General features: G+C 47.7%; 2 protein-coding genes across 2 annotated transcripts; both read right to left on the bottom strand.

Annotated features, from left to right (window-relative positions):
* Positions 1 to 750: 750 nt before the first annotated feature.
* Positions 751 to 6,303, bottom strand: VPS25 (vacuolar protein sorting 25 homolog). The gene is made up of 6 exons (XM_081270523.1): positions 6,201 to 6,303; positions 5,842 to 5,987; positions 4,883 to 4,936; positions 4,301 to 4,389; positions 3,439 to 3,514; positions 751 to 1,385 (listed from the first exon to the last, which is right to left on the bottom strand). The coding sequence occupies exons 1-6, from the start codon at positions 6,251 to 6,253 to the stop codon at positions 1,273 to 1,275; spliced, it is 531 nt and encodes a 176-aa protein (XP_081126649.1). The 5' UTR covers positions 6,254 to 6,303; the 3' UTR covers positions 751 to 1,272.
* A 4,260-nt stretch (positions 6,304 to 10,563) lies between these two features.
* Positions 10,564 to 12,583, bottom strand: RAMP2 (receptor activity modifying protein 2). Its single transcript, XM_081271328.1, has 4 exons — positions 12,218 to 12,583; positions 11,695 to 11,760; positions 11,116 to 11,224; positions 10,564 to 10,997 (listed from the first exon to the last, which is right to left on the bottom strand). Exons 1-4 carry the CDS (start codon positions 12,318 to 12,320, stop codon positions 10,742 to 10,744), a joined length of 534 nt encoding a protein of 177 aa, XP_081127454.1. The 5' UTR covers positions 12,321 to 12,583; the 3' UTR covers positions 10,564 to 10,741.
* Between the last annotated feature and the right edge of the window lie 1,741 nt (positions 12,584 to 14,324).

Genomic DNA, 14,324 nt, shown 5'->3' on the forward strand with positions numbered 1-14,324 from the left:
GGGGGGGATGGGGGTGTGGAAGTAGGCGGGGATTGGACGACACTGGAGCAAACAGAGAAAGGCTCCGGGCCGGACCGTAGTGTGTGTGGGGTGGTTTGGGGAGGCCACTACCCGCCTGCGCACCCCAGATAAGGAAACACTGCTCGGTTCTAATCATCTGGAGTAGCCCCAGGCCGAACATAGAGGTCAGTGGAAAAGTATGGTTCTCCAACTCTGTTGTCCTTCTGGTATGCACAAGGATGGGTGTGAGCACCCAGGACAAGGCCCTCCTCTAAACCAAGGGCTTGATCACTCATCCACTCTACCCCACCTTGGCCGCAGCCTGGTCCTGGCCAGAGTGGCTGTTTTTGCTGTGGGCTCCTTCCTCCTCCTTCTGTTTGCCAAAGTCTCCAATAAACCGAAGTCCACATCCGGTTTACCCCCCTCAGCTCCTCTTGGCCATAACCACCCCACCCAGACCAGATGAGTGGAGGGACGGGCTTCAGAGTAGTTCAGGATTTTCATGCAGGAGATGGTGAGGGAAGGAGGGAGCCATTATGCCACTCCATTTCAGAGATCAAGCAGTTTTTCCTCAAGCTGTGTTCCATCAGCAATCCACACAGCCCACACAACAGATGCAAAACCATAAGCTCATTGGAGCCTCCTGGGCCCAGTCCACAGGCCTTCTTTTTTCCCCTGGGCCGAAACTCAGGCAGAACACCTTACAGCCCTCTCCAACCTCATTTCAACAGTGACTTAACATGCAGGCAGTAAGATTTAAGATTTTAATATCATAAATCAGGGTCAGACCTGCCTCTCATGGCCAGGTCCCTTCTGGAGCATCCTATCTTCATATTGCCTGGAAGGCTGCCTGCAGCCAGGGCTTCTCATTCCCTAGGAAGGACCAAGCATCAGCCTGAGAAAGGAGGCAACAGCAGCAAATGGTGGGAAGGTGGAGACAGAAACTTGTGCAGGTGCTTATGTATATGTACTTACTTGTGTGGACACATGTAAAGTGTCGGTTTACAGACCCTGGCTCAGGGACAGTCTAGGATGGGAGAGGAGGTAGGGCACAAAGAAGCATATCTTTTCTCCTTGGCACCTTGGACTCACCCATCCCAGGGACAGACATATGGGGTAGGAGGATACTCATCCCTGGGGCTCAGCCTTCAGGACTAAAGCCCTTTTAAATCTAGTGGAGTCACAGATCCAGTCTGTGGGGATACTAAGTCTGTCTTTTTTTGAAAGCCCTAGAAGGGTGGGAGGTAAGAAGTAAAGAGAGACAAGTCTCTTCTAGAAGAACTTGACACCACGGCCATCGCTGACGGTGATGATCTCAGCCTTGTGCTCCTGCTGTAGAGCCTGCAGAGCCCGAAGTAGGGTTGCCTCATCCAGACCATGGAACTCTGGACAGGAAGAGATGGGCAATTAGGGAGGTTCAGTTCCTAGGTGCACTGAGGAGAACAGCCAAACTGGAAACTGAGACATTCCAGAGCCAGGGTATGCACATGCCATCTACACTGCTGCATACGCCACCCACATTTACTGGGCACTCCTTAAGAGTCAGGGTGGCAGGCCATTTCTTAAGGACAATACCTGATAAATCACCTCCCATTCCCCTAATCTTACCCCTGTTGCAAAATTCAGAGATTATATCTATCTGCCAGTCTTCCCTATTATGTAGTTCTGAATGTTGTGGGCATTACTAATATTTTTATTTATAACAACTTCATTAAGATATCACTGACATAAAAATTGTATAAGTTGTACAACTTGATATTTTTATATACATGTGCATTGTGAAATGATTGTTGCAATCAAGCAGATTAATATACCCATTATCACTATATTAAAAAAAAAAAAAGTAAGGGCAGAAGAAAGCTTAAGTCAGCAAAAAGTGAGTTCAGGCTTATTTCCCCCTCCCTGGTTCTCCTGTAACCTCACCCCCCACAGCCCTCCTGTCCCTTGCTCCCATTAGTGTCTGATGCACATGAGTGATACCATCTGCTTTTGGGGCATAAAGAAGGGGCCCTGCCAATCAGCCCTCTGGAAGTCAGGGCCCTTGTCACCAGATACTGACTCTAACTGCATATTTGAACAAATTAGAGTCTGTCTTAACACAAAAAAGTACAGCCACTAGCCCTCACTAGAGACTGTTAAAGTCCAGCACTGATATCCTTCTTAGTTGAAAGGGACAGAGCTAGGAGCCAAAGGCCAGCTGAGTATAGAGATATGGAAAGATATTGCAGGGAAATGTGAGAGGCACCAGGCAAGCCCTGACAGGCTTGCTCACCTCACCTCCTGCATGGGCCCAGCTCAAGTCAGGGAGACTGCATTCAGAAGAAGGCTCCAGCTTTGCCCAGCCTGAATGATGGACTGGGCCAGGCTACAGCACTGAAGTCATGGGGTGATGGTGGGAGTAGCAAGCAGAGGCCTGCAGGGCAGTGGAACAGCCAAGAATAGTAAACTCTGCCGATGCATCCAGGAACTAAGAGAAAGGGAGGTACCCCCTGTTGCCCCAGTAAAGACTGGAATGTTTGGTGATCCTGGGGATCAGGATAAGGAGTCAGAGAGAAAAGAACTAAGAAAGTGTTTACACTATGTAAAAATCAAAGAGAATACAAATCCTTGCCTGGCCAAAACCCAAAGTATTTAAATGGGTTGGGGGGTGGGGCTGGGGGTGTTGGCCCAATTCCTTTAGCTGACACCCACAAATCTTGAGCCCTCTAAAAGAATAAAGGGTGAAAGAGAGCCTGAGTCAGCAAGGAACAAGAGTTTAGGCTTAATCCCCTATGCTGGCTCCTCAACTGGCATCTACAGCAGTAATTCTTAACTTTTCATGGGTAACACATGCCCTGGAAATCTTGTAATGTTAACTCTATCCCTAGAAAAATGAACATATAGCCAGGCATGGTGGCAACTGGGAGAGGCAGCTGGTTTTGAACTCACGATCCTCCTGCCTCCCAGCAGCCAGAGAGACTGAGGCAGGAGGATCATGAGTTCAAAACCAGCCTCAGCAACTTAACAAAATCCTAAGCAACTCAGTGAGACCCTGTCTCTAAATAAAATATAAAAAAGGGGTTAGGGAGTTAAGGATATAGCTCAGTTGGTAAAGTACTTGCCTCACATGCTCAAGGCCCTGGGTTCAATCCCCAGCACCACAAAAAAAAAAAAAAAAAAAAAAAAAAAAAGAGGGTTAGGTATATGGTTCAGTGGTTAAGTGCCCTTGGGTTCAATCCCTGGAACCAAAAATAAAAAGCACATAAACCCCCATAAACAATACTAGGGTTTGGGGGCGGGGTTTGGATGCGAGTTTTTTTGTATGAAATCTTTGGATATGGGTTAAGAACTTTTGTACTGTGGAATTCAGAGGCATAGAAATGGGAAGTCTGAGTAACAAAGTAGGACTGGAGAGAGGAGGTTTCTGATGATAAAATTGAAGAAGGAAAAGGCATTTACCCTCATTCTCTGTGTCTTCCCCATTGGTCAGTTCATACAGGGTAAATACAGAGTTATTTTGGCCACTCCTGGAAACCTGTAGACACAGAAAATGAGGTTAAATAAGAATTAAGAGACTCCTGAGAGAAGGTAAATTCACAGCTCTACTGCTTTCATCCATGAATGGTACTTATTCCCAATCCAGAACTTATGGTCACTTCTGCAGAGTGGCCCAAAACCCACAATCCAACAGGTGCTATATTTATATATGTACACACACATTTAAAACCACTAAACCACAGGCCTTCACGTGCCTGGAGAGTGACCTCTCACTCTGGTTGTTTTCCTGTTTCAAGAATGGGTGGTGTGTGCTTGTTATATTGGGTTGTTGATGCTTCCTCCCCTCCTTTCTCCCTTGGGAATGTTTGGGGTTGGTGGTGGCTAGGAATTTGGGGAGAGAGTGTATTCTGTCCCTAAACCCACACTCCTTCAGAAAGCCTCATTCATGTGGATAGCTCCATAAGAGTGCAGTGGGGGAAGGGCCCCAGGTTCTCCCCCCACCACCACCCTTTCCTTTCCCCATTTATCTCCTGTGGCCAGAGGCTCCAGCCCACAATAGCACTTATAGTTCCCAGGACTGCATTCTCTAAACATGGCCTCATGTAGCCTCTGGCCTCCTACAGCCAAAGAAAGGGAGGTTCTATGTAGCCAGAGAAATTGAGTCACTGAGGGTGTTTGCATGGAAGGCCTACACTTCCTCTCTCTGTCCCTTTCCCACTTTGCCAAGTCTGGATCTGGGAATACAAGATATCTGTTTGAGCACAGGTAAAATTTTCTTTTGCCATGGGTCACTTCTTAGTACTTGGCAGCAAGATGGTCTCACCCACTGATAAATGAGTTTCCCCCATTCTTCTGGCCTCCGCCACATGATCAGGAAGCTAGACTTGTTCTTATCCAACCACTCAAGATTCCCTGTAAAAACAGACACTTATGAATGCATCATGCTCTATAAGAGGGACAAGGAAGGCCGAGGTTGTGGCTCAGTGGTAGAACACATGCCTGGCACATGTGAGGCCCTGGGTTTGATCCTCAGCACCATATAAAGATGAATAAATAAAATAATGGTATTGTGCCTAACTACAACTAAAAAATAAATATTAAAAAAAAAAGAACAAGGAGGACTACTAGGGTGGGATACAGTGGAAGAGACTGCTTTCAGAATAATATTTTACTATCTACAAGGCACCCATTCTCCTTAGCCCATCTCAGACATTTCAATTTTGTACACAAATGAGGGGAAAGATTCAGGAACGAGGCTGTAGACTCAGGTTGTCTACCATACAGAATGCTCTGGGCTTGCATGCAAGGGACAGAAAAGTTATTAAAGGGAAAAGATATGTCCTAATCTGCCCTCAGGAAAACCCAAGTAAGAAGAAAAATAAGAAATCTGGGGACTTGAACCCACCTTTCTTCCTTAGTTCCTCTAACACAATCTGAATTGATTCCACAGGAAGTTTCCCTGGTTTAAGGTTAAGGGAAAGGCATACATTTGAATTGGGTTGGATAATAATTCTCAGAGCTAATCCCATGCTAAGAACCACCTTCCTTTCCTCTCCCCACAAACATGCTTGCAATTTCTGAACAAGATATAATTGGATTTGAATACACAACTATAATCTCAGCAATTTAGGAGACTGAGGCAGGAGGATTGTAAGTTTGTGGTCAGCCTCTATAATATAGGAAGAGCCTGTCTCAAAATAAAAAATAAAAAGGACAGGGATATGGCTCAGTGGTTAAGCACACCAAGGTTCAATCTCTAGAACAACAACAACAACAACAACAAAAGGCATTTCCCGGATATTCTGACACTTTTTTTTCCCCTCACAGTACTGGGGATTGACCCTCACAAATTAGATATTCTAGGAAGAAAGGTTAAAAAAAAAATTCCAGTTAGAAAAAAGAGCTTTCGAAAATGAAAGGTACTACTGTTCCTCATCCTGTGTTCTCATCTTTCTTCATCCTCTCTCTATAGATATTTAAGGGGTGAATCAGGCAGCAAAAACAAATGATCCTCACTTCAGAGAATTGGGGGGTGTGGAGAAAATTATTAAAGATAGTATCGAGTTTGAGTCTCACACAGAGAAAACAGAGAAGATTTAAATTGTCAAAATGGGATCTGGTTGAAACGCTTGGCATCTGGCTTCAAGGCAGAGATTCTAAGATTGGAGCACTATTCGCTGTCAAGGACAGGAGGGTTTGGTACTACACCTGGGAGGTAAAACAAAGGCTCTCGCTGTTTTCCAAGTTCAGTTTGGGTAGAAACCTACCTAATGTGGGGAAAGTGGGAGGGAGGTGAAGTCCGGACTTGTGGAAAAGTGTGGCAGTGCATGTGTGTGGGCTGTAGAAGAGCCTGAGGGAGGATACGCTGTAGCTTGACGTTGTTGAAGAGTGGGCTCTCCTGCGCTTCCATCACCGTCATGCTGGACTGTTTGTGCAGGCGGCAGAAAGACAGGACCAGCGAGCACCAGGCAGCCAGTTGCTTCTGCCGAGTGTCCACGTTCGGCTGTAACCTGCCGGGTGGAGGGAGTAGGGTGCAGAATTACAGGACGCTAGAGGCAGCACTTGCCCCTGAGCGCGTCTGGAGGAGAAAAGTGGGGAACTAAGAATGATAGCGGCTGGATCCTTTCTACACCCCCCACCCAAGTGATGCATCAGGGCTGAGCCCAGGGCCCCGGGGAGGAGATGGGAAGGTACAGCGGGGCTTCTCGGGGTCTCAGCCTCACGTAAAGAAGGGCGGGAAGCGGTACTGCCACGGCCACTCGAAACTCATCGCCATCGTAGTAGCCCAGAAAACACGGAACCTCCGCACACAGGACTTCCGGCATCCGCATCAGCACTTCCGGGCATGAGGCACAGCAGAAAGGTTCCGGACACCTTTCTAGGAGACTGACGGCCCGACGGAAGGGCTTTCTGTCATCAGCCAGTCCTCTGCCATTATCCTTAAAAGCTTTATCTTTTAGACCAGAAAGAGCCTTATGAAGTCTTCTGGTTCGATGTCAGAAAAGGGAAGTGAGTTCCCCAACGCAGCATAGTTAGTAGAACACCAGTAGAACCCAGGTCTCTAGACTTAGTTCCACTGTACTACGCATCTTTTAATATTAACATGCATGTCAGTTACCATTTAATTAAAACTCCCCACGATTTTACAATCTCTTTGATTCCTGTGTCTTTGACTCCACCGTTCCTCAGTCTCCCAGTAGGAGAACTTTGTAAGTTGTATCATTAGAGACAGCTCTGCTTCCAAAGACAGAGCTGCTATCTTTCTCACCTCACCCTAGTCCTCAACCTCCTAGTCTCAAGTTCCAGGAACCCTTTTGATGTTATCTGCCTCCTTACACAGTTGGTCAGTTCCCAAACCAGAATTGTTGCTCTATGCCCCCCACCCCCATCCTCTTTTTTCCCTATTTTATGAGTTTGAGGTCAGGCATGTGAACCCTTTAATCGTTCTCTCTTTGTCACTATATTTGATTCATACAAAGATTCCTCACCACTTTTACTTCTTCTTTTACAAGAGTCACCCTTAGACCTGTCTTCTCACCTCACCTTTCCAACTTCCTTCAGGACTTCTCTTTAATATTCTGTCTCTCTCTGTCTCTCTTTTCCCTGGTTCCTTTCCTTTAGGACACAAACATGTTTAGGCCATCCCTATTTAAATATATGCATACCCTTGATCCTGTCACCTCAATTTCCTGTCTGATCTTTAACCTTTATTTCACACCAGTCCATCATTGGGCATAGTTTATGGTCTACAGAGCAATCAACAAGTATTTTTTAATTCTTTTTTTTAATATTTATTTTTTAGTTGGACACAATATCTTTATTTATTTATTTTTATGTGGTGCTGCAGATCGAACTCAGGGCCTCGCACATGCTAGGCGAGCGTTCTACCGCTGAGCTACAACCCCAACCCTAATCAATCAACAAATATTTGCTGAATGAATGAATTTATCAGCTTCCTCAGAGACCACCATTTTCTTGGCCTCTTTGATGCTTTTTTCTATGACTACCTCTTTGATCTTATCTCTGTCTCCATTTTTCCCTTCATTCTTCAAAGGTGGACATTTCCTTGGAGGTTATTTATTTATTTATTTATTTTAGTTGTAGTTGCACATAATACCTTTATTTTATTTATTTATTTATTTTTATGTGGAGCTGAGGATAGAACCCAGGGCCTCACAAGTGCTAGGCCAGCACTCCACTGCTGAGCCACAGCCCCAGGCCCTCAACCTTCTTTTCAATATACCTTATCTCTTAGAGCTCTTATCCCTCCTGTGGGTTCATATTGCCTTTCTGTGCTGAAGACTCTCAAAACTCTATTTCCAGATCTAACCTTTTCCCAATTGAACCCCATTTCTAATTCTTTGTGGGACATAACAGCTTGTTCCACTGTTTCCTCATATTGCACATCCTTTTCTTCAGGCCAGTTCCTCCTCCTAATGGTCCTCTTCTATTATTACTGCTATCATTATCCTAATAACTCAAGCTCAATGTTTAAGTTGCCCCTAAGTTCTCTCTCCTTTATCCCCACCATATCCAAGTCCTACTGGTTTACTCCTTTTTTTTAACTTTATTTCATTTATTTATTTTAATGTGATGCTGAGGATTGAACACAGTGCCTCACATGTGCTAGGTAAGCACTCTACCACCAAGCCACAACCCCATCCCTGCTCCCCTGAGGTTTTTTTGTTGGGGGAGGGTACCAGGGATTGAACTCATGGGCACTCGACCACTGAGTCACATCCCCAGCCCTATTTTGAATTTTATTTAGAGACAGGGTCTCATTGAGTTACTTAGCGTCTCACTTTTGCTGAGGCTGGCTTTGAATTCAGGATCCTTCTGCCTCAGCCTTCTGAGCCACTGGGACTACAGGTGTGTGCCATTGTACCCGGCCATGTCTTCATTTTTCAAGCTTGGATTACTGTCATAATTTCCTAATTTATCTTTCTTTCTACTCTTTCCCCTTCAAGAATGCACTCCATCTAAGGCCTTGTCATATCCCAACTCAGCAAACACCCTTCTGTGACCACACCTGTGATTGTCTCAGCTAAGTGTGATTCCCTCCTTCCTTTGCACTTGAATAAAATTTGGGTTGTATTGCGTACATGTCTCTCATCACATATTCCATCATTTTTATGTGTACATATGTCAAATTTCCCATTAGATAAGAGCCACTGAGGGCAGAACAGATTCTAACCTACCTTTCCAACAGCCACACCATACACAGTGTCTTATATCAATAGCCCCCAGATGTATATCAATAAAATTTGGTAAAAGCAAATATGTGCCAAGAAGAAGTAGATATATTCTTGGGAAAGATGGTTGTATTCATAGAGATACAGCAAATATTTATTTCAGCTGAAACCTCACAATAGCTTAGGAGGGCTGGGGTTGTAGCACAATGGTACAGTGCTTGCCTAGCACATGTGAGGCACTGAGTTCCATCCTCAGCACCACAGAAAAATAAATAACATAAAGGTATAAAAAAAGACCCATCTTTAAAAATATATATCCTTAGGGAACGGATATGTCTCTATAGGGACAAGTGTTTTCTGAAAGAAGTATGTCTCTGGGAATAGGTACATGCCAGGAAACACAGACATATATCTATGGCATAAAGAGGCATGACCCATGTATTCAGAGAGGCAAATATTTCAACAAAAAGGAAAGTTTCTAAGGTATCCAAGTGTGCCACAGGAATAAACAGTGTCTCCATGGAGAACAAAGTTGTAGTTGTTTTTAGTGACCTGGCAGGTGAGTCCAAGCAAGGGCTGGAGATGAAGATTCCCTAGTGAGAACCCTTATTAACCAGGAAACATTGTTCATGTAAGAAATAGTGAGTTTGGGTTGGGGCTGTAGCTCAGTGGTAGAGTGCTTTCCTCACATGCATGAGGTACTGGGTTCAATCCTCAGCATCACATAAAAATAAATAAATAAAATATAGATATTGTGTCCATCTACAACTAAAAAATATAAAAATAATAATTTAAAAAAATGGTGAGGGCTGGGGATGTGGTTCAAGCGGTAGCGCGCTCACCTGGCATGTGTGCGGCCCAGGTTCGATCCTCAGCACCACAAACAAATAAAGGTGTTGTGTCCGCCGAAAATTTAAAAATAAATATTAAAAAAAAAGAAATGGTGAGTTAGACAGTTCAGTGTAATCCCAGTAACTTGGGAAGCTGAGGCAAGAGGATGGCAAAATCGAGGTCAGGCTCAGCAACTTAGTGAGACCCTATCTCAAAAATAAATGAAAAGGATGTAGCTCAGTGGTAAAGCACCTCTGGATTCAATCCCCCAGAACCAAAACAAAAACAGAAATGGTGAGTTGCATATAAGGGCTAGGTAAGTACCTAGAAAGTATAACAGTATATCAAGGTGAAATATCATATTGATATGTCTCAGGAATCGGATAAAAGATCAAGCTAAAAATCAGTGGCTACTACAGAGAAGACAGTTCTCTGACCCCAGGATCCAAATGCTCCTCCGCCTTGAGCTTCTTCCACATCATATACATCTTCTGGTCGTTGGTTTAGTGGACACCAGAGGGCAGTGTGTGGCCAGTCTATAGGCCACACCCTGTCCAGGACACTGTAGGATCTAAGCCAATGACCTGGAGCGGGAATGGTGAGCCTAGCTGAAGAAGCCCCCACTGCCTTTGGCATCAATCTTGAGGTCCTTAGGGATTGATTCCCTTAGCTTGTCAGGTTTCTGCTTCCCAGGTTCTGGGAGTAAACTGAGGCATGAAGAAGGGGAGAAGTAGGGGCTTCCAGGTAGCCTCCCTTTCTTCTTGCTAAAGATTCTACCCTTGCCCCTCCCCCCACCACATTCCCAATCACAGGCTCCCAGCTGCTGTCCAGACCGGAAGGGAGTCTCTTCCTGCTCCTTTCCTGGAGCTGGGTTTGGACAGGGGCAGGAAAGGCTCCTCCCTGGGAGGAAGGACTATAGGGGTATGGCTTTCATGTGAGGGTGGGGGCAAGTGAAGTGAACAGAATAGTGAAGCCATCTAGAGTCTTCCAGCTCCTCTACCCAGAGCTGAGTGCCTGTGGGACTGGCAGTGACTGTGGACACAGGCACCACTTGAATGGGGTAGGGGACATTGTACAAAAAAACAGAAATTTTATTTTGAAGATTACAGAACTTGTGCCATGATGCTGACTCACCTCCATTTCCACCAATCCAAGGATTTGCAGTGGGGGTGAGAGTGAGAAAAGTGGGTAGGGAGGGGAGGAGAGAGAAGTAACATGAAGGTTTTGAAGTTCAGGCTACCCTAGGCCTGGGTCTCACTGTCTTTACTCCTCCATACCACAAGAGTGACAAGGAAGGGGATGAGGCAGATGGGGGCTATGATCATGGCCAAGAGCACATCCTCCGGGGGATCAGAGAAGCTGGGCTGCACCAGGGAGCAGTTGGCAAAGTGAATCAGGTGGGTATCAAAGATGATCTTCTCTGCCCAGGGATTGGGGAAGCCCAGGCCAAACTCCTCCGCCTCATGCTCCAAGCAATCCCGAAGTTCACTATAAGGCCTGCAGGGCAGTAGAGGAATGGAGTAAGGGAGGGATTGGGTCCAGGGAGAGGAGGTTTACTCCAAACTCACTTAGGGTTCAACCCCTAGCCTGAGCCCCCCTCCAGCACTGCCCCTACCTGCTAATCATGGTCCAGTCACACCAATCCTTTTCAATGGAGTCCATATACATCTTATAACCTTGCCAGCAAAGTAGGGCATTTGTCTTATAATCTTCCACGGTCTTTCCTGTAGGTACAAAAGCTGCATTATGACCACACCCCCTGGCTCTCCCTTCAAACCCTCTGGCCCAGGTATTTCCAACTGGAGCTCCTGACCTTGTCTTCAAGCATGGGAACCTCTCCAAAAGTTTCCCTAGAAGACACTTTGGCTGAGGGGAGAACCCAGCACTGGAATCTTTTAATGACTTCCACATGCACAGCACTTCTTATCCCAGCCAGATGAGCTTCTCCACATACACCTTTTCCTGAATCTTCTCATTCACATGTGAGGTGGGCTAGCTCAAGGCTGGACAGGAGGGGTTTTTGTTTGTTTGTTTTGTTTTTTGTGGGATGAGAGGGAACATCACAAGTAATCCTAAGAGAGGAGTTTAGTGAGGCACCAACTGGGATTGGGCCTGCCTTGTAGCAAAGAGACCCTCCCCACTAACCTGGCTCTCCTCTTGCCCTTGGCCACTCTCTCAGCCTTTGGGTACCCACCTTCTGACTTCAAGCTGTCCTGGATGGGAGAAGGTTGAGCCAGGGATTCCTGGGGCTTCAGGAGAGCTGTGAGAAGAAATGGGAGAGAAGGGTGGAATGGTGGGGTCTGGGCAGTGGAGCCTGCTTGGGGATTGGGAGCTAAAATCCTGAGAAGTCAGGGCTACCTTGGAAGAGAAAGAGGAATAATCCACCCTCTCACGGGATGTCTTCGTGCGGGGGAAGGGACAGGCTGGTACCAGCTGCTTCCCACTCGCATCCAGGCCCAGAGCCCCATCCCTCCTGGGCAGCCCAGGACCTCCCAAGATCTCTGAGGGGTCCCCGCTGGCACCCCAGCTTTCCCTGAGTGGGTAGCAGCTCGCCTGCGTCCGCCCCGAGGTGGGGCTGGGGGCCGCCAGAAGGACAGCGCTGCCCCGCACTTCAGTCTGCACCCGTACTGGGGCGGGTGCTGGCCTCGGCCATCCAGCTCCCCTCCTCTCCGGGGCTTCCCGCGCCTCCTGCCCGGGCCCGGGGACGCAGCGCTCACCGCCCAGCAGGAGGAGGAGGAGGCGGAGCGCTGTCGGCCACCCCGCGCGGGTCTCGGGGAGTCGCGAGCTGCCGCCGGTGCGCTCCGCACGGAGCAAAGCCATCGCGCGGCGAGGAGGCAACGAGGGGCGGCGGAGCTGAGCCGAGCCGGAGCGGGGGAGCCTATATCCCCAGCCCCAGCCGCAGGAAGCCGCGCCGCTTCCTCGCAGGGGCTGGGACGGCTGCGGCCACGTGGGGGGCGGGGGCGACGCCCGGGGCCGGCGAGCTGGAGGGGGAGTCGCTGCCGCACCCGCGCCTGGCGCCCGTGGCTCCCTCCGCCTAGCCGGCTTTGGCCCACGCTCTTTTCCATCTCACCCTGCGGGGCTGGACAGCTCCCCTCGTAACCTCAGTACGGGAATCTGTTTCCTGGGCCCGGACGAGTGGCGCCCAGAGTCTCCCGTCAGATTCTTGTTGCCCCCTCCCTTTCGGAACGGGAGGGGTGGAGGAGAGCTGCCCTCCCCGACCTGGAGAGGAGAGAGGGGGCTGGGAGCTCCGAGGGCCTCTCAACGCAGCAGTATCTACGACAGGGGGCTGGGGCACGCTTGGGCCGTGGGGGAAGGGGCGCCTGGAGCTGGGCCGGCTGCTCAGAGTTCTTTTTCCCTGGGAACACCCACTGATGTCAGCCTGTCTGCCAAAATCCGGGAAAAGAGGGAGCCGGCTCTACTGAATCCGGAGAAGGGGAGAAAGCCTGCGAAGCGGGATAGCAAAGAAAACAGCCAATTACTCTCCCTTCAAGTCACCTCCCGGGTCCTAGACCCTCAAACCTGCATTGGCCGGTGGGAGGACAAAAGTAAGATGACTACGTTCCCAGGAGAAAGGTGGCCACACTTTTGAGGACCAAAGTTTCTAGAAAGGGGATTGAGCCACTTAATGTGTAAGGTGGAATTATTATTATTATTGCCTAAGTTCAAACTCAGGGCGTTGCATATATGCTTTACCAATCAGCTATCCCTCTAGCCCCAAAGCGGGTATATTATTTTCATAATTTTACAGAGAAAGAAGGTACAGCTCAAGGAAAGAACCCCACACTTGAATTCAAAACCTCTGGGTCCTAATTTTATCTTTCTACTTTCCAGCAACACTGCACAGATTTGCCTTCAGGGCTGCTGATGTAAAAAAAAATGTGGACATTGCCTTCCTCCCTAAACTGTAGTGAGGGTGCCATATGTGGAAGGGCATTAAAATTACTGCAAATACTAGTTTCCTCCTTTCCCAAGTGACTTGCCTAAGACCACACTGCTGGGAATCCTGAAGGCTGAGCCTGGGCCCTCAGAGGCCCTGCCTTCTGCCAGAAAACAGCTGCCTCTGTTCTCTCTGCTTTATTATCTTGAAGCAGCCAAGGAGCCCAGGAGCTGGTTTGGCCATGACGTTCAACTCCCAGACACACAGCTGTCAGCACCAACTTTGCTAATTACTCCCAGATTCTGACCCTTGGACTCAACTGCTGCTGTTGTCCCAGTTTACTGATTGCTGCCCATCACAAATTATGATCTTTCTTGAAGTCTTCATCTCAGAATCTCAAGCTCTTACATCCTGGCCACATGGCATGTTATCCTGCTCCATGACTAGAATCAAGAGATTGCTTTAGCAAGGCATCTGTGGGAGAGGGGAGATGGCCTTCTTGTTACATGCCCCAAAGCCCTCCTACTAATGATCATTCTTGCAATGGTGCAGATAAAAGCCAGGCGGCCCCACTTCAGGCTGGCCCAAATCTGTCCCTTCTCTTCTTCCCAAGATTGCCCTTTCCAAGAAGGAAGCATGAGTAAAAGGGAGGTTTCACGGTGCTAAAATAGGAGGAGGGAGCAAGGAGGAACACAAGGGAAACAAGCCATTTCCACTGGATGGGCCAGAAGCACATGAGACTATTGTGGGTTAGGAAAGAGGTCGAAGTCAAGATTAAATGTAAGAGTTCAAAGCCAGCCTCAACAGCTTAGCAAGGCCCTGGGCAGCTTAGCAAGACCCTATGTCTAAATTAAATATTAAAAAAGAGCTGGGGCCAGGCACAGTGATGCATACCTGTAATCCCAGCAGCTCCAGAGGCTGAGATAAGAAGATCAAGGGTTCAAAGC

The sequence above is a fragment of the Spermophilus citellus genome, assembly GCF_964194105.1.
Source record: "Spermophilus citellus genome assembly, chromosome: 17".
Classification (NCBI taxonomy): Eukaryota; Metazoa; Chordata; class Mammalia; order Rodentia; family Sciuridae; genus Spermophilus; species Spermophilus citellus.

Excerpts from the sequence above, each read along its gene's own strand:
- RAMP2 (XM_081271328.1), bottom strand. The coding sequence starts at position 12,320 with ATGGCTTTGCTCCGTGCGGAGCGCACCGGCGGCAGCTCGCGACTCCCC. Across the intron at positions 11,761-12,217 it reads CCTCCTCCTCCTGCTGGGCG|CTCTCCTGAAGCCCCAGGAA; the intron begins GTGAGCGCTGCG and ends TTCTTCTCACAG. Across the intron at positions 11,225-11,694 it reads GGACAGCTTGAAGTCAGAAG|GAAAGACCGTGGAAGATTAT; the intron begins GTGGGTACCCAA and ends TTGTACCTACAG.
- VPS25 (XM_081270523.1), bottom strand. The coding sequence starts at position 6,253 with ATGGCGATGAGTTTCGAGTGGCCGTGGCAGTACCGCTTCCCGCCCTTC. Across the intron at positions 4,937-5,841 it reads CAACAACGTCAAGCTACAGC|GGAAACTTCCTGTGGAATCA; the intron begins GTATCCTCCCTC and ends ACCTTAAACCAG. Across the intron at positions 4,390-4,882 it reads AGAGGAACTAAGGAAGAAAG|GGAATCTTGAGTGGTTGGAT; the intron begins GTGGGTTCAAGT and ends CTGTTTTTACAG.